A 19,154-nucleotide genomic window follows, 5' to 3' on the forward strand; every position below is an offset into this window, starting at 1 on the left:
CATAACCTCCAGTTGAGGGAAAAAAGGCATGTACTGTTCAGACCTAGAAAAGTTGGCAGTTTTATCCCAGACCTCTTCAACTCAACATCCTGTATATGTGTGAAAGATTGGCTGAGTCTCAACAAATTATTTTGCCTGACATCAAAGGCCAGGTTGTCTTTGGCCTGCTGGCTCAGGAATCCAGCTCTGGAGTTCAGTCTTATGGAAGATAATCACAATGAATGCCAGTGTGAGAGGCTAGGGGGGTGCAAGGGACTTGGATGCTGGGAGGGCGCCTGACTTCCAATCAACATTCTGGAGTTTTGATCAATTTGGATGTCTCTACAAAGCTGAACATCTTGACTGGAGGGTCTTTTGATCAGGATGCCTTTCCTTACACGCCCTCTTCCATTCTCAATCAGCCTTTCCAGATATATTCCCTTCCGTTCACAGCAGACTTTCCCAATATGCCCCCTGCCAGTAGCAGTCAGTAGAAGTATGGAATGGGCTTCTGTGTACACAAGCAGGAAAAGTACTTCCTGGCTCTGTGTGAGGTCAGAAATTTTCCACCCTTTGCTCTGTGTAAAATCGACCTTATAGAAGACACATGACTGCCAAATAAAACAGCCAAAAAAAGTTTTTTTTTTTTTTTTTTTAACAAATGTAATTATGAAATGCACATAATGTTTTCATTTTTAAAATGTACTTTATTGCAGTGCATTTACATATACTTTAAGGATTTCCTGTTAGTGCACACTCTACTAAGATTGATTACTGCTTGATTGACTTTTTGTCAATTGTTTCCCAGATTTGCAAGGCTTCCACCTGGTTTTCAGTTCACAACTCTTCTGTTCACATGTGTTCCACTAAGTTCTACCAGGCACATTTACTGCTGCAGGGCGGCCGTGCTGCGCAGGATCACGTATATGTACATGATCTTGCACTTCCACTTATTGGGCGCAAGTGTGTGCTGTAAAATTACAGTGGGAGCTGATCAGCTGGTCTCACATACCGTGTCCGCTGGGACCCGCTGATTGTTCTGTACACATGCGGAACGGCGATCTGCCAATGTAAACAAGGCTGATTGTCGTTCAGTCAGTACAGAAGACATGGCTCCTGTGTTCATGTAATGCAAGCATACTGATCCATGCCTTCCACTAGTAAAAGCACTACACTCCCCCACTACACTGAAACACCAGATAGGCACAGAGTCAACCCTTTGACCGCCCCTGATCATAACCCCTTCACAGATAGTGTCATTAGTTCATTAGTACAATGATAGTGCATATTTTTAGCACTGATCGTTGTATTAGTGTCACTGGTTCCCAAAAAAAGTGTTTGGTGTCTGATTTGTCCACGCAGTCCCGCTATAAATTGCTAATCGTGTCATCACTAATAAAAAATAAACATTAAAATTCCATTACTATATCCCATAGTTTGTAGATGCTATAACTGTTGCACAATCAGTCAATAGCATTGAGGACGGGATGAGTAGCTCAATTTCAGTTTTTGCAGATGACACAAAATTAAGCAGGGCAATAACTTCACAACAAGAGGCAGATATCTTACGGAATGACCTGAGCAAAATAGCAGAGTGGGCAACTACATGGCAAATGAGGTTTAATGTGGAGAAGTGTAAGGTTTTGCACTAAAAACATAAAAGCACAATACACTTTAGGGAGGGAACCTTTGGGGGAATCAAAAATGGAGAAAGATCTTAGAGTCTTAGTAGAGGATAGGCTTGGCAATAGCATGCAATGTCAAGCTGCAGCTGCCACGGTCGGCAGGATATGGAAGGGGATGTATTCCAGAGATAAAACTATAATCCTACCACTTTATAAAACTCTGGTCCGACTGCATCTAAAATATCTTGTTCTGTTCTGGTTGCCAATCCTCAGAAGGGATTTGTTGGAGCTGGAGAGATTCCAGAGAAGGGCAACTAAACTAATTAGGGGATTGGAGGACCTAAATTATGAAGAGGGTTTACAATTGCTTGATTTATTCTCCCTGGAGAAGAGACGCCTGAGAGGGGACGTGATAGTAATTTACAAATACCTCAATGGTGATCTCAGCATAGAAAAAAAAGCTATTCAGACGCAAGGAATGGATGAGGATACAAGGCCATACGATGTGATTAGAGGAGAAGCGTTTTAACCTCAGGCAGCATAGGGGGTTCTATACTGTTAGGGCTACAAGATTGTGTAATTCTCTACCACAAAAGGTAGTTACTGTAGGAAGTATGGCTACTTTCAAAAGACTCTTGGACTTACATCTCAAGGATCAGATCATTAAGGGGTATGAGAGATGATTACGGCCACACACACCTACACAGGTTGAACTGGATGGACTATTGTCTTTATTCAACCTCAACTACTATGTAACTAATATACGCTTATTGGGAATTTTTTTTCCCCCCGAAAAAAATATGTAGACGAATACATTTTGGCCTACATTGATGAAGAAATTTGATCTTTTTTTTTTTAATAGATATGTTTTAGAGCAGAAAGTTAAAAAAAAAAAAAAATATATATATATATATATATATATATATATATATATATATATATATATATATTTTTTTTTTTTCTTTCAAAATTGTCGGTCTTTTTTTGTTTATAGTGCAAAAAAAAAAAAATCCACAGAGGTGATCAAAGGGCACCAAAGGAAAAATTTGTGGCGAAGCAAAAGGACATACATTTTATTTGGGTACAGTGTCGCTCAATTGGGCAATTGTCTGTTAAAGTAATGCAGTGCCATATCGCAAAATATTTCCTGGTCATTAAGGGGGTAAATCTTCCTGGGCTGAAGTGGTTAAACTGCAGCCAGTCCTCCATTTTGTTTAAATTATTAGCCTTTTTTTTTTTTGCTTATTATGTTGCCCACCACTCTTTCGGACTGCTTTTAGACATTCCAGATGTCTTTGAATCTTGCGCCCCTTAATGAACAAGAAGAAGGCAGGATTTTTGTACTTAACTTAGATTTCTTTTTTTCATTTGAGGTACACAGGTCCTACTTTTCCGTGTTTATGGTCTTGCTTTCCGCACTGCTTTGCTACAAAACGGAGGCATGCTGTGAGTGGGAAGAGTTATATCAGGCCAGTCACTGTTTTTTTTTTTTGCATGTCTGTGTTGAAATCTTCCTGTAGGCAGCAATATAACCCAAATGTTTCTGACTTCTGTGTCCATTATTGAACTCCCAGAATAGATTCTGCCTTGAGCACAAAAATCCTGTTTCTCTATATTATTTCAGTTCCACAGCACTGTGATCTTGCTTCACATTTCACTGATTTATTTTTAGAGCAATCAGCTGAGTCAGTGAACAAATTAATTAACTGTCTAGGGCACATGAAATTACTTTTTTGTTATTTTATAGCCACAATTGCAAATGTTCTAGTGAAGTAAATAAACAGCTAAATTGTGTGAAATGCTCATAAATTACTCAGTTTTCAGCTCACACACGTTTTATCAAGGTCTTTCTATTTCACCTGTGGTTCTCATAAGTTTTATGTGATTACAATATCATGCCGTTTCCTTTTTAGAAATATTAGTTGGACTTTGACTTGTACATCAATTGATCTTTCCTCTTTCTTTTTCTTGCTGCCTTCCATCAGAGTGAAGCTGCGTACACAACATACCAGCACAGTCCCCAGGAAAGTTTTGCTGAGGTGCTCTTGAGAACAGGAAAATTAGCTGAGACAAAGAGTGAAGGGGACAGTCTTATACCAGCAACAGAAGGTACCATTTATGTTACTCAGTGCTTCTCTGTACACAGTGGAAGAAGCTATAACTACAGTAATGCACAAGCTGCATTTTTTTGTGTTGATGATGCAGTTTGTTGTCCCAATCGGCCTTTAAACCATTTGGGGCATGTGTCTCGAGTTCATAAACCCACTTCATCTCATGCTTGGACATTTCTCTGGTTTTATTACACCCCCTCTAGTGCAATCTGAGTTTATCAATCCAAATAAAAGAGATTAGGAGGAAGAATGCTTAGGGTTGCTATCGTGAAAATCCCTAAAATGTGCTGAAAGTCTATGGTTCTTGAAACCTCGCTTGATGTTATGTATATGTTCCCTCAGGTGATCTCGAAGACTCCTAGTAGTCCTCCCAACGTACTGTTTCCCACAAGTACATTGGAGGAGATAAACAACATGTTTAAAGGTGCAAGATATAAATGTGTCAGAGTTGTAATTTTTGCCTGTGCTTTGGATGAAATGCGTCGGTTCGTATACTCTGGTACTAATGTCACGCTGCTGCACGATTCTGGGTTGGCAGTGGGTTTACATGTGAGTTCTTTGTATTCATTGCCTTGTTTTTATGCTAATGTACCTGTATTGTGAACAAACTTACTACACTATGAGACATTCCTTTGGGCTCTTGATAGGCTTTATTTAGCTGGATCACCAGAAGGTACTACTGGGAACAAGTTGCCACACTGATCCCTGTTGGATTTTTTATGTACTCAGGCATTCATGCTGCTGTACTGGTAGCTATTGATTCTGTTTTTGATGTCACATGGTGTTGGTGATTAGACACCTGGGCACCTGTTTATCTTGTTCTTATAAAGGCTGACATGCTGCTGTAATGGTAGCCTCTTTTTTTGGTGAACATTAAATCCACCTATGTTGGTGATTGGTCATTTGAACACTGTTTTGGACATATATTCATGTATATTGCCGTCACTAGAACAAGCTTCTCTTGGTCCTATTTCTCTCTACACATGTGGGACTTCATACTTTTTTTTATCACTATTGGACTCTAACACTTTATTCTTGTGTGGTTTTGTATGAATTATCATATGTCACTATATGCCATATATTATAATATTATCTGTATATATTTTAAGATTGATGTTACACTAATGTTTAAGATTTATGTTTTGAGGTCCACTTATACTACCCTTGTGTTGGCAGACACTCACACAACTTAAAGCAGAGTTCCACCTTAAAATTATACTTACCTCCATCTTCTTGCTCCGGGTCACCTGAAAAAAACAAATGGATAATCACAATTTTTTATTTTTTTTTTTTACTTTGTTTAGAAGAAAATATACTTACCTTACTTCCTCTTCCTCCCCTCGGCGGCCACGGCAATTCGTCACTTCCTGGCTTGCAATGATTCCTGGGAGCTGAACGTCATCGCTCCCAGGAATCAATGCGCCTGCACCGGCCCCAACGTCAGTTCCGGTGCAGGCGCCGTCATACCTTGCTAAACTGCTTCTGGGCATGCCCAGAAGCTGTGCAGGAATGACGTGCCTAAACCGGAAATGACGAGCAGGGCCAGTGCAGGGCATTCTGTGACGAAGAGGACACAGAAGAGGACGCCGAAGAGGACGCGCTGGCTTCAGCTGCCCACACCTGAGATGGCAGCGCTGGACAAGACATTTTCAAGGTAAGTATTTCTTCTTAAAGGTAAGTGCGACCTGGGACAGTTCAGAGGCTATCCATTGTGGAATGCACTAGCCCTGACTGTCCCGGGGGTATTTTTATTAAAAAAAAACTTTCCCAGGGTGGGACTCCACTTTAAGTTAAGGATGTATATGAATTATTTTATATAGATATTTTTAAGATATGTATAAATAATGATTATTAAAATTGTTTTAGAAAAACATTTGCAGTGAATTCACTGATCAACCAGAAAGTTGTTCTTGTGCCAGCTGTAGAAGATGGGAATTCCCCTCGTTTGGAGAAATTTTCTCTCACTTCTTGTTAGATCTCCAGACAGCAAATATTCTAAGCAGGGTCTTATCCCCTCCCAACTCTATACAAGAGTATAATCTTTGTTGGTTAAACTGGATGGAATTGTGTTTTTTTTTTTTTTAACCAGATTAACTACATAACTATTTAGGTACACTAATTATGTTGTGTGCGTGGTTTTTTGTGTGTTGTTTGTTTTTGCTGTGTTTTGTCATTATCATTTTACATCTGTAAGTGGCTTATCAAAATGCATTCATGCTTTTTATTAAAAAAAAAAAAAAATACATAGGGACTTATTGGGTAAGAAATTCTTAAGGTCCAGATTTCAACTACAAACTCCCCTGTGTGATTTATTCTGTTTTTTGCCCTGCCACCTCATATCTTCTTGGCTGTGCAACTCAAAAAAAGTTTGCAAATAATAAATACTAAAAACAGGTGTAAAATTTGCTATTAAAAGGAAACCACAATTCCATGTGAAGGGCACTACAGCTCCAATGAATGAACACATGGCCTGCTGCTGATCAACAAGCCAGCAACTTCTTAATCAGCAGTGACCATGCTGATAGCAATACCCCCAATGTTGTTGCCATGTCCCAGTCTAGGCCAAGCTAGCTTTGTTGATGCAAGGGTGACAACACTACCTTGAGTTGTCCTTCAGTGTTGTTATTCTACTAAAGGAGATGGAGTAACAATTTGGTTTGCAGGGTCAGCAGGTGCTTTTGGCAAATTGGTGGGCAAACAATAAAACATTTTGTTGTGTTAGGTGAAAGGCTTTATATCATATTTTACTTTAAAGTCAACTTGATAGTTGTAACTTTGGAAAAACCTGACAGGCTGGTTGTACACAAGTCGATCACAACGAGATTATACAATGAGCTAGTCTATACATGGATTGATAATTGACCAGTTCAGCAGGGACAATTTTGATCCATGTATGGCCAGCTTAAATGTTCTTATCCCCATAAATGCATCCTTTTAGTACAGAAATATGGGGCCTATTATCTTATCTTGGCTTTGTTATTTAGCAAGTCGCTAATGTGGAAAAATTAAGCTGGGCAGTTCTAACTTTATTGACTGTATGTACCAGCTTTTCTCAATCAGGGTGTCGTGGAACCCTTGGGTTCCTCCATAAGTTGTGAGGGGTTCCTTGAGCTATGACTGATTGACCTCTTATTTGATGGTGCCTGCACTGTTCTGTAACAAACACTACTTGCCAAAGCCAGCAGTATGACACTAGTTATCTTTATAGCTGCTTTCAAGGCCCTGTTCACATTGGCAGTTTATGTTGTGATTGCACTCATATTGAAGACACACTTCAATGCAATGTCCAAGTACCTTCTAGTTAATTGAATTAAAAAAAAACCTTGACTCATTCTGGGTGCTAAGGTTTAAATCCAATCTATTTTCAAGCAGAGAAAACCTGCACATTCAATAGCTCACATTAAATTAGGAGACATGTTTCCATGGAGTCTGCCAGTGTCCGATTTACCTTTACAATGTAATACAAAATAAAAATTTAAACAAAGCCCTATTCAATAATGAAATGTAGACTTTGGGGACAGATACATTTTGAGCTCTCCCAACTTCCTGCTGTAGAGACAAAATTCCAGACTCAAAATATGCTTGGAATACAGAATCTAATCTTCAGGAGAACCGTATACATTGCAAAGGGTATATGAATCTTCAATGGAGACTTTTACCTGGTTCTCCACTTCAGATAAGCAATTCCACTGACGTTCCTGAGCGTGTTAAGTGGAAGGATTTGACTACAATTGTCACAGTATCGGCTGTAATAAAAATGATTGCAGTCTTGCTGTCATGCATATGAGATGTGTAAGATCTCCGGAATGTATCTGACTAAAGATTTTATGCACGTTGCATTAAACCTAGACTCATTATGGTGGATGCCACAGATTGTACCTTAAGCTATATGTAGATGTCAGAGTAAATACATGGGATAATTTCATTACCAGTGTATTAGAATTCTGGGAATGTTGAATTTATTAGCCTTAAAGTATACATAAATTCAATTTTTTTGTAATTTTGGATACTGTAGGGGAGGGCTTTAACCACGGTTCATTTTTTTGTGTCTTATTATGGACATTTTCCTTCAATTCCTGTCCAGTAGACATAACAGAAAGTGAGAGGATATCTTTACAATGTGAAAAAAAAAACTCCCTCTTAGACAGTTGTTGTCTTCTCGTACTGCTCCAGCTAGGGGACCACTGATAGAGGAACAGTAGCTGTGAGAACATGGCAAGGTATGAGTGCCTGTGATCAGTCCAGTAGTCTGTGCTGGTAGTAGCTAATAATTTGCTGGGAGGACACCAGGAAACAGAACCAGCTGACAGCAGGCAGGACAGCACAGTGCTTAGCTGGCAGCAGGCTGCGGATGAACATAAGATAACAGAAGCCAGGTGATGGCGTGCGGGACTGGAGGAGCTGTAGCAGGCTGGATGAGCAGGTCAGGCAAGCTGGGTCGGTAACAGACAGGCAGATCAGGCAGAAGAGTAGCAGGGTCACAGGCCAGTGTCAGCAACGGTGAAGCAAATTAGGCAAGAACAGGAGGCAAAAGCAGAATCTGGGGACAAAGCCAATATCAAAGGTCATGCACACAAATTAGGAAAAAGCACACGCAACACTGTAGACCAAACCACAATGAGCCAGTACTATAGCCCTATTGACGCTATGCACGTTTGTACAAACATGCCCAGCCAGTTGCCAGCCTGCACATACATATGCTCCTGGAAACTCCATCTGTACTATGGGCAAGCCTTCCCTGACAATTGCCATGGGAACAATTGTCCCCATTAAATAATTCCCCTCTATCTCTATTCTGTGGGCAACTCCAAAGTTTGGATTTAACCTCATAGTCATCCCCAGTTACATTGATGATTAGGTGAATTAGAGGGACAGTAATAAAAACCTGACAGTGGTCCTAACTTCTCACTGCTTTATTCAAATTTCAAAAAAAATGTTATACTTTATATTTAAATGCCAAAATGGCTCACAGATTTTTTACTTTAAATAGAAGTTGACTAGCTTTATTAGTATATTATAACTTTACAATCCAATTGTGATTTCTATGTTGTACTTTACAGAGCTGTGATCACATGTGACAGGTTCACGTCAATGCAAACTTTCAGATATGCAGAGCTCCCTACATGCGTGGCATAGTTTCTGTGATTAGTGAAAATAAAGCCATGTGTATCCTAAAAGTTGCCAGAGTCATAGCTCACACAGCGCTATGGACTCTCAATCTCAAAGTGCTGATTGGCCCACCATAGTAACAATATTTCCTTTAGCTCACACCTCCGAAAGCTGAACTCTGGTTAGATTATATTTTAATTATATTGTTTGTTTAATATGGTGCTTTCTTACCCTTAAAGAGTTTCTTCTTCTTTGTATGCATTGGTATTTGCACCAAGGCATGTTTTATTAATTGTATTTTCATTCTGTCCCATTAACATCTGTTTAATAAGATTGGTGCCATGTACAAACAGCCATATCTCTAACACTAAGCCAGATCAGAGTAAAATGTGTCAAAGGGGGTGTGGCTATAAACGGGGACTTTTGAATTACAGACCTTGAGTAACCCTACTTTCAAACCTATGAACTTTTTGGTGCATTTTGAAGAAATGCACTACAGTCCATTTAACATGGTTTCCTATGGTACACATTCACATCTTTGCGTTTTTCAGCCGATGCATTTTTGGGTCGGGGACTTTTTTTCCCCCCTGCACCAGATTGTATTTTGTGTGTAATAGACTACAATGGAGTCACACTTGAAACACATTTTTGCATTTTTTTTTTCCAAATCATTTTTATTGAATTATGCATCAAAACAAAAAAATACAAACAGTATACAATATACAGTCGCTCACTCAGTAACAGAAACTACAGTGTGTGAAAATAATCATTAGGAGGTTAGAGCTGCAATGTCTAAGGAGAGCATAAACAACGTTACCATGATGGATGCCAGAAGATACATCAAACATTAGGTCTACTGCGTGGGGTACCATGAAGCCCATGCCACCCATTTGTTATCAAAGGATGTTAGGGACGAGGCTGCCCTAGCATGTAGTAGACGTTCATATTGGTAATTGAGATTTACTTGGATCAGTACTTCCCTGTGGCTGGGAGCCAAGTCATCCTTCCAGTGTCTCGCTATGACGAGCTTGGCCGCCAGTAACAGGTGGGCCACTATAGTTCGGTACTCTATGGGGTAGTCGTGACTTCCTATGTGCAGGATTGCAAGAGCGGGGTCTGGTTTTTTAAGGGTGCCAGTGATCTCCGCCATGACGTGGAAGATTTTCTTCCAGAAGCTCGATATGCCAATGCAAGCCCAAAATACATGTGAAACTTGCCCACAGTTTCTCCAACATTGGGGAGAGTAAGTTGGAATGAACTTAGCTAGGATAACTGGTGTCTTGTACCACCTTGCCACTATTTTCTGGGAGAGATTCCAGTGGTTCGTACAGGGAGATGCGAAGGAGACAGCTTGGAATGCTTGTGTCCATCGAGTTTGAGAAAACTGCACACCTAGGTCTTGTTCCCAACGCACCATCGGGGGAGTTTGTGTAAAAGAGTTTTTATTGCCCAAGTTATTATAAAACAGGGAAATGCTCTTCTTCCCGATCCCCGGGGAGGTGATAAAAGCTTGGATTCGGTCATCTACCTGTATGGTCGGAGGAGGCCACTTCTTTAGCAAGGTACTGATCTGTAAGTATATGTACTTTGCCGATTGGGGGAGTGCATATTTGTCGGCCAGGTTGGCCCAGGGAACAGTCAGCTGGTCGGACAGCAGTTCGTCCACCCACTGAATGCCATGATCCATTAGAATACGTGTCTTAAGATATGGGATAAGAATTTCTAGTGTCTGGATTGAAATACGGAGTTCCTTGGGATTGTGTGGAATTTGTGAGGGAGAAAGAAGTTTCCTCCAGGCCAAAAGGGTACCCTTGGTGGTTGGTGGAAATGAGTGTAGTGTCAGTGGTCTCCACGAGTCTGCCAGAAGCAACCAATGTAGAGACGGGGATTGTGTCATTGCTGCTTCAAGATGCACCCAGCGTGCCTCTGGAGACTCGAGGAACCACTTCTCTGCTTGAGATAGGAGAGAAGCCGTGTAGTAATCTTCCATTACGGGCCAGCAAATCCCCCCCACTCTTCTATGCTTAATGAGATGAGTCATACAGCATCTGGGTCTCTTCCCCAACCAGACAAAGTGCTTGAGGGCGCTATTCAGTTCTTTGAGGTACTTGTTATGGATGGGAAGTGGGATTGTCACATTTTTGCATTTTTGATGCATTTCCTGTTTTGTGTTTTTTTTCCCCCTCTTTAAAACACTGTGTGTAGCTGTTTGGTAAGGAGCGGGCTGGGAAGCCGGCTGCCGCGCCCTTAACCGATGAGTCATCAGCTGTTAGCGGGGTTCTCCACTCACAGTTGAATATAAAAAAATTTGTGAAACAAATGGTGTAGGGTCCCCCCCCCCTTTTGGTTCTGGTATGGATTTAGAGGGTAACCCTGTGGCAAAAAAAAAAAAATAGGGTAACCCTGTGCCAAAAAAAAAAAAAAAATGCTGTGGAGTCCCCCCCCCCCCCCCAAAAAAAAAAAAAAAAAAATCATACCAGACCCTTATCTGAGCATGCAGCCCGGCAGGTCAGGAAATGGAGGGGATGAGCAAGCGCCCCCCCCCCTCCTGAACCATACCAGGCTGCATGCCTTGTGGTTTTGGGGGTCTGCAGGTGGGGGGCTTTTCAGAATCTAGATGTCCCCCTTTACCAAGGGGGTCCCCTGATCGTGCCCCCCATGTGAATGAGTATGGGGTACATTCACCTACTCATTCACCAAAAAAAGTTTCACATAGGAAAAAAGCAGAAATACGGCAGCGGCCGGCTTCCTTGCTCGCTCCTTAACAACCAGCTTTAAACAGTGTTTTTAAAGGTGGGGGTGAAGCAAAATGCATGAAAACTGCATGCAAAAACGTATCCAAAATGCATGTTTAAAAATGCAAAACACACCGCAAAACATGCCTTAAAAAATGCATCAACAGCAACCGCATAGATCTGAATTTAGACACAGTATTTTTATTTTTTTTTTGTGCCAACGGTGTGGGCATTTGTATATAGGCTTCACAGAGCCATAGAGCAGTAATTGGCTCAGGCATCCGACACCTGTCAAACCCCAGACCATGGAGAATGAGAATAACCTGGAGCAGCGCTAAATAGTTTGGAGATCTACTAATAGGATCACTGGCCACTATGCTCTCTATTTCCCCAGCCATCAGTCTTGTAACTTCCCTATTGTAGATAAACAAATGTGTGAAGTAATTTATTTCAAACCATCATATTTGCATGAGGTCATCATCCCAACTAAAGCAGATATCAAAAAGGAAAATATATAAAGGGACTTCAAATATGCACCCTAGGAATTTTTAATTAAACATAAAGCAGTAATGTTATCTAAAACAAGCACTTTTTTGTATGCAACAAACAGAATAAAAAAGATCTTCTTTTGATCGCAACAAATAAATTGGAAAGCTCCAAATATCCTAGTATAATATATCACATTCAGTCTGTGTTTCATGGTTGTTCAGCTTTTTCAGGACTGGGGATATGTTTCACATAAACTCTGACGATAAACTTTCTGCAGGAACCAGTCGAGATTCAAACCAATAATGGGCAGGCTAAATGTACCAAGTTGATCGATTGTTTAATTTGGGTACAACCCGCCTGCTGGATTTGCTTCTGATTATAGCAGCTAGCAAAAATCTCTGTCTTTTCCAGGCGGGGATGGATTTCCCTTCCCGTCCCCTCTGGGAGAAGGCTATGACTGATTTCCCTGTTAGCACTGCCTTTGTTTACGGGGGAAACGTGCAAACTTCCTTCCTGCAACCCATAGTTCCAGGAAAGAAATTTGGACCGTGCAAGGCTGGCTTAATATCCTGAATAAATAAACAATCAGATTACAGAAATATATCTTAAACATTAACAAAAAGGAAAACATGCATATCAGACCCACAGTGGTCACTGTAGTGGGAGAACCTTGGAGTCTTATGCCTCGTACACACGTACCGATTGTCAGCCGTAAATATTCGGCCGACGACCGATCTGCCGATTGTAGGCTTGTTAGTATGATGCTGCCGACAGCGCACTTTCGGCCAAAAATAATCTGTCGTGCAGGCATTAAAATGTTTGTACGCCGACAACAGAACGGCCGATTGTGCGTCAGTCAGTACAGATTTCGGCCGACAGACAGCAGATTTGCAAGACTGGGCATGCTCAGAAAAGAAAAAAGACAAGAAAAGTTAACCTTCACATGACATCACTTCTGCAGTCGGCTGTTGTTGGCCGACAAAATTTGTGTGCAGTCTTTTGCAGTTTTCAACAGACACGACAGCCCTGGACAAAAGACGGCCGATCGTTCGGCCGACAATCGGTACGTGTGTACGGGGCATTAGACTTTGTGTCTGAACCACCTTCAGTAACAATGTTGTTTGACCGGTCAGGAGACCCCTGGTCCCTCCTGCCTCCCTTGAAATAACACTTTGACTAACAGGCCATTGTCTCCTGGACTGCCATGATCATTTACACCTGTGAGTACCAGGCTATGCAAATGAGCACTACATAAGTTCAATGTATGCGTCCCAATCCTACACACATTCCACCCATTCACAACTGCAATTCCCATTGCATGATGGGAATTGTAGTTCCTACTAGTGACTTCACATACTGAGATGGGATGTATCCACCTCTATGATACCTCCTCTGGGTGTACAGCTGTAACTGCTTCATATGGAGCAAAGACGTCAAACATAAGGTATATTTCTTCTAAACAGTGAAAAATTAGAAGCTTTGTAATGTGCATGTCCAACAGCACTCATGGAACATACTTAATTGTATCCTGGCGTTCAGCTTTAATAGCGTGGCAGGAATTCTAAGGAAAGGGAAGTAAGTATATGGTGCTGGGGATGCAAGAATTAAAACAGACTTGTTGATTTACCCTAGACTAGCCCTGGTCACAAAAGGGTTAAATAACTAATTTCCTGGTACTTGTTCATTACCATATGCTGTTAGCACAACATAACCCTTTAGATCAAATTTCTTGTCTAAAGTGTGATTCTGTGTATACATTAGAAGACATCTGAAAACAAAGTGGATATAGAATTTTGAAATGTCTTTATATTATCAGCTGTGGTCGTGACCCATATAAATAATCCCTCACCGCCTGCTGCAGAGTGCCCGTTGTTGTGCGAGTGGGTCATGCTTGACTCCATTGCGTCATTCTTGACATTTCTGGAGCAATCTGTGCAGATGCTCCCTTTTCTTTATCCCCGCAGAATGGCAAGTCACGTGCCTGCTCCCACTTAACGCGTCATAACATAAAATGAATGTATACACACATACAGTAATTTGTCTCTCGCATTCCTTTTTCTGGATTTTGCCTGCTGCTGTGTGGATGCCAGACTTGTATTCCAGTCTTATGTTCAACGTTCCTCAGATTCTCATTCGGTACAATTTACACTTAAAGTGGACTTAGAATCCTAAAGTGGATGTAAACCCTCACATCTACCCAGTGAAGTGACTGGCCTCAGATGATACACACAGACAAAACAAATCTTCCTACATAAGTTGTATCTGTTTTATCTGCAGTCTTCTCTTTTTACAGCCATTTAAAAAACATTTTTTATTTTAAAGCTTGTCTGAGAGTTCAAAAAAAAGGGGGCAGAGAACTGAATTTACACTAAAGCCCCGTACACACGTACCGATCGTCGGCAGAACGATTGGCCGTCTTTTGTCCAGGGCTGTTGTGTCTGTTGAAAACTGCAAAAGACTGCACACGAATTTTGTCGGCCAACAACAGCCGACTGCAGAAGTGATGTCATGTGATGGTTAACTTTCCTTGTCTTTTTTCTTTTCTGAGCATGCCCAGTCTTGCTAATCTGCTGTCTGTCGGCCGAAATCTGTACTGACTGGCGAACAATCGGCCGTTCTGGTGACGGCCAACAAACATTTTATTGGCTGCACGACAGATTCTGTTCTGCCGAAAATGCGCTGTCGGCTGTCGGAAGCATCATACTAACAAGCCTACAATCGTCCGATCGTTCGGCGGCCGAATATTTACGGCCGACAATCGCTACGTGTGTACAGGGCTTTAGTGAGGAGAGCTCTGAGAGCTGATTGTAGGGAAGGGACACACCCGCTTCACACAGGAACAAAGATGAGACTGCCACACAACTGGTCTCCCATTTTTTTTCTAAGTGTCAGGAAACCTTCTCAGAAGGTATTCATTTTGAAAGCAGAGGAACCAAGTACATACTATAGAGCATTGGTTCTCAACTCCGGTCCTCGGTACCCACTAACAGGCCATATTTTAAGTATTACCTTGGGGGAAATGCAGACTAGAATACTGCAATCACTGAGCAGCAAATGAGATCACCTGTGATGTAATTTAGTTACCTTGCAAACCTGGCCTGTTGGTGGGTCCCGAGTACCGGAGTTGAGAACCCCTGCTCTAGAGAGATATGCTTTAAGTTTGTTTTCTTACCATGGATTCCTTAGCACTGTATAATGTGACAGAATTTTGTTGAAAAAAAAAAGTACCTTTGGCCACCTCTGTACTAGCCCTATTCCATGTGCTGGTCCTTTTTGTAGTCCCAAAATACTTTCAAATGGAAAAGTGATTGACTGCTCTCAAATGTGTACAAATTCCAAACCGGTTTATTGGTAATTCATCAATACAAAGAGATCCCAGCTGCAACAGCTGATCCCTACCTGTTGTAGCTATGAGGTCTTTGTATTGATGGATTACCAATAAACCCATTTGGAATTGTAATACATTTGAGTACGGTCATTCACTTTTACACACGATAAGAGGAAAGGGATGGCCAGCACATAAAAAAGTAAGATAGCAAAAACGAAATGCACCAAGGTGTTTAACTTCTAGAAGCCAGTCTAAAGTATATTACTAGAATCCAGTCTAACATTTATTACTAGAATCCAGTCTGAAGTTTATTACTAGAAGCCAGTCTGAAGCATCTAGGTAGGAAAAACACAGAATACTGCCTGCAAGGGTCCAAGAGCCTCACAATAAGTGCCAAAGGGCCACAGGTTTGACCCATAGGCGCCTAGACACACCTAGCCTATTAGGAGTTACCCCACTTGCCATATCCTGCCCATCCCTGCTTCTGATTACTGTATTGCATTAATGGTGTCATCAGGGTGGGGAGATCTGGAAATAGGGAGAGCTATTATTACTGATAGCCTTTTTTTATTTCCTGCAGAGACTCTGACCTTACCACCAAACGGAGTCTGAGTTTTCCCTCCCCAGCACTGCTGTCCTGTGACTAGGTACACAGATGAGACCCTGCAGCAGCATAGTGATTATTAGAGCAGACAGATGTAATGATTTATTATTTACCTACTGACTATTCTTGTTGCTTGGAGTTGCTCTTTACAGTGTCATTTATATATAGTTTTATATTGAGTAACTGATGATTGCTCAGGCAGTTACTTTACCAGCATCCGTAACATTTCTGGTCTGTTTTCTCATTTTATGTAGCACTAGTGCTGCTTCCATTTATAGGGCTAAAAAGAAGCAATTTTCCTTGTATGAGGAAATAAAAATATGATCAGAGCTGCGCCTGGTCTCAAGTAGCGCTAAAGAAAATGCATTCTTCAAGAAAACAAGGGCTGCCTCTACTTCTATTATTCTGTTCAAAATTTCCTTCAACTCCCTGGCAGTTGATGAAGTGTAGCAATGCCGATCGTGGTAGTTTTCAGCTTCCATAGTGATGCAGGGTCAAAGCAGGTAACAGAATCCCGCAGGCAGTGGCAGACAAAGGCAGCAGATAAATATGTACAGTTCTGCTAATGTGTCATGTAGAACTAAGGCTTTAATACAGCAAGTATAATGCAACTTGTCCAAGTGTTCTTCTCTGTTTTCCTTCCCAGTACTGCCTGCAGCTAAAGTGTCTTCCTTATCCCAGCAGTTGACTGAATGTCGTGGCATATTATTGCGGCAAAGGACTTTAATGAAGTGACTCCATCCTGGCTCTTCGTTACCTGCAAAAAAAATAGGCTTAGAATAAGGGAGATGTCTGAAAACTGTTCCAAAGTGGGCATCCCTGGAGCAGTATTCTCTACAGCACTAAGTACAGGATGGCCAGAGTTCTCATTTTAAAGGAAAAGGACAACATCAACAAGGAGGCTACAATAATAATTATTATTAGAACTGCCCCTGGAATATTATATATTGGAATATAAACTTATTTTGTATACTATACGTAATGAAATTGAAACAGTTCCAGCCAACAGATAAAACCAATCAGCTATCTTGCTGTGTAAAGAAACATTGTAACTTGGTTAAAATGTTAGTGCTGACTTTATTTACCTTGACGTCTATGATTACAGTGAGGAGAAGACTACCCAGAACATCCAGGTTGATAGATCACTGCAATGAAAAGACACCCTGCTTTGGGGTGCCTTCAGGTTTCTTCAGAAAACAAAATGCCTACAGATTGCCCACAAATTCTATTCAAGCCAACGTATGGATCATGTCTGCCCTTTAGTGGCACAAAGCCATATTGTGCACCATGACAACCTTCTAGACGCCAGTGACATCATCTGTCCATAAGGTGGACATCGGGTGCCTGTACAGCATCCTTGTTTGCCCCTTTCCTGCCCCTCCCTGTCTGCACTGGGTCACATTAATTGAGGGAACGGAAATGAGGGAGAAGAAAAATGCTAGAATACTAATTGGTGCCAGTGTACAAAGGTGTATTTGCTTTGGAAACATTACTTCTAAAGTTAGGTGTCCTATGTGTGTGCTTGTTTCTGCATTATGTAAAACGATTAGTTTAGGACTTTAGATTCTAGAGTGGGGTGCCTAGAGATTGTGCAGAATTTTCAAAGGGGTACCATGACCGAAAAATTTGAGAAAGCCTGGATTAGATTACTTTAAGCCTCATGCACACTGGACGTTCTAAAAATGCCAGTACCTTCAGCTGTATAATGGCGCGTTAACAATTAGAGTTTTGCAACGTTTATTGCATTAGTGTTTTTTTTTATTTTTTGTTTTGTTTTGTTTTTTTTTATAGCAAAACTATACTCCCACAAAAACTTATGGGTCAAAAAAGTAAAAAAAAAAAAAAGTAATGCTAGTTCTGTAACACTCATAAACACAGAATAGCCGTTTTTCAGAGTTAGAGCGCTTTTACTAGTGATCGACCAATATTGTTTTTGTAATACCGATATTTTGGTCATCGGATATCGGTATCGGCCGATATTTTCGGACATGTAAAAAATATGTATATTTTTTTCTAAAGGTACTCCTTGTGGAGGGGTCTAAAAGACCCCCAACCCCTCCTTGGCACTGAAAAGCATTCAAAACACCAAGTTTGGCTGTTTTGAATGCTGTCATTTTTTGTTAATTCGGCGCAGAGTACCCGGAAGTTATGTCATGGCATCACTTCCGGGTTTTTTACATGGAGACTGGCGCATGCACACTTGCGGCAGAGATACCCGCTTTCATGGGGACACATCTTCATGCTACACCGGGTCTTCTCTTCGGTGTCAGCTGTGGAGGTAGGATGCCCGGGTCTCCCGGTGGGAAGGGAGACCCAGGTGAGTTGTGGAAGGCGGCGGGAGGGGGGGGGCGTCCCCTCCCACTCCTTGTAATGACAGCTGAGCGGCTTCTTGTAGACGTTGTTTTGAAGGGATCAACTTCAAAATAAGAATGTATGTACCTATGTTTTTCAGTAAATACCACAGTTTGTTCTATCAACCATTGGTATTTACCAATTGATAACTAAGATTATTTATATGACCATTACAGAAACACAATTTGACTCATACCCTTGAAAAAGGCTCCAGGATTGAGCCGAAACGCGTCGGGACGCAACACAGAGGAAAACTTTCTAGCCTCTGAGAGAAGCTTCCCATATAAAGTCACAATTATCACAATTGTCACTCCTTTACTTTTATCACCTCCTTACACTCAGGGGCCTACAACCCCTCACATTATGTTTTGTACTGTATATAAAATGGCAATTATACAGTAAACAACCTTTTTTCTTTTTACTATCTGCACTTTCGTCTTACTTCATGCTACATTGCCCATAAAGTCCCCCAATCTTCTTAGGCCTGAGGTACCTACCCCATACACGACATAAGAGAACTACAAAAGTCCTTATAAACAGACAGTCCAAATCTGTAACTTGTAAAAATTCCAGGTAGGAAAGGACAGGGTGCTCCTAAGGTCACTCCACAATTCCGATCACCATGTGCAGGGAGAACCACCACCAAGGTATATATTGGCCTCTTACCACAATATTTTGACCCCCATGATAGAGATCAAAATTCGCCTGTATAACAACCGCTTGTTAGTCCGGGTTCAGCAATTCACTGACCGCTTCCAGTCCCAAACCGATAGTGTCACATGTAAAGGAAGGAGACAGCTCCCATAGTATAATACTGTATGA

General features: G+C 41.2%; 1 protein-coding gene across 1 annotated transcript in view; it reads left to right on the forward strand.

Moving 5' to 3' along the window:
* The window catches only part of NBAS (NBAS subunit of NRZ tethering complex), a 1,303,215-nt gene that overhangs the window by 634,524 nt on the left and 649,537 nt on the right, over positions 1-19,154 (forward strand). The window contains exon 38 of the mRNA XM_082252487.1: positions 3,590-3,713. Coding sequence (XP_082108613.1) covers positions 3,590-3,713 — 124 coding nt within the window. The remainder of the gene's footprint in view (positions 1-3,589; positions 3,714-19,154) is intronic.

Source organism: Pelophylax lessonae (genome assembly GCF_965119305.1).
Source record: "Pelophylax lessonae genome assembly, chromosome: 3".
NCBI classification, from domain to species: Eukaryota; Metazoa; Chordata; class Amphibia; order Anura; family Ranidae; genus Pelophylax; species Pelophylax lessonae.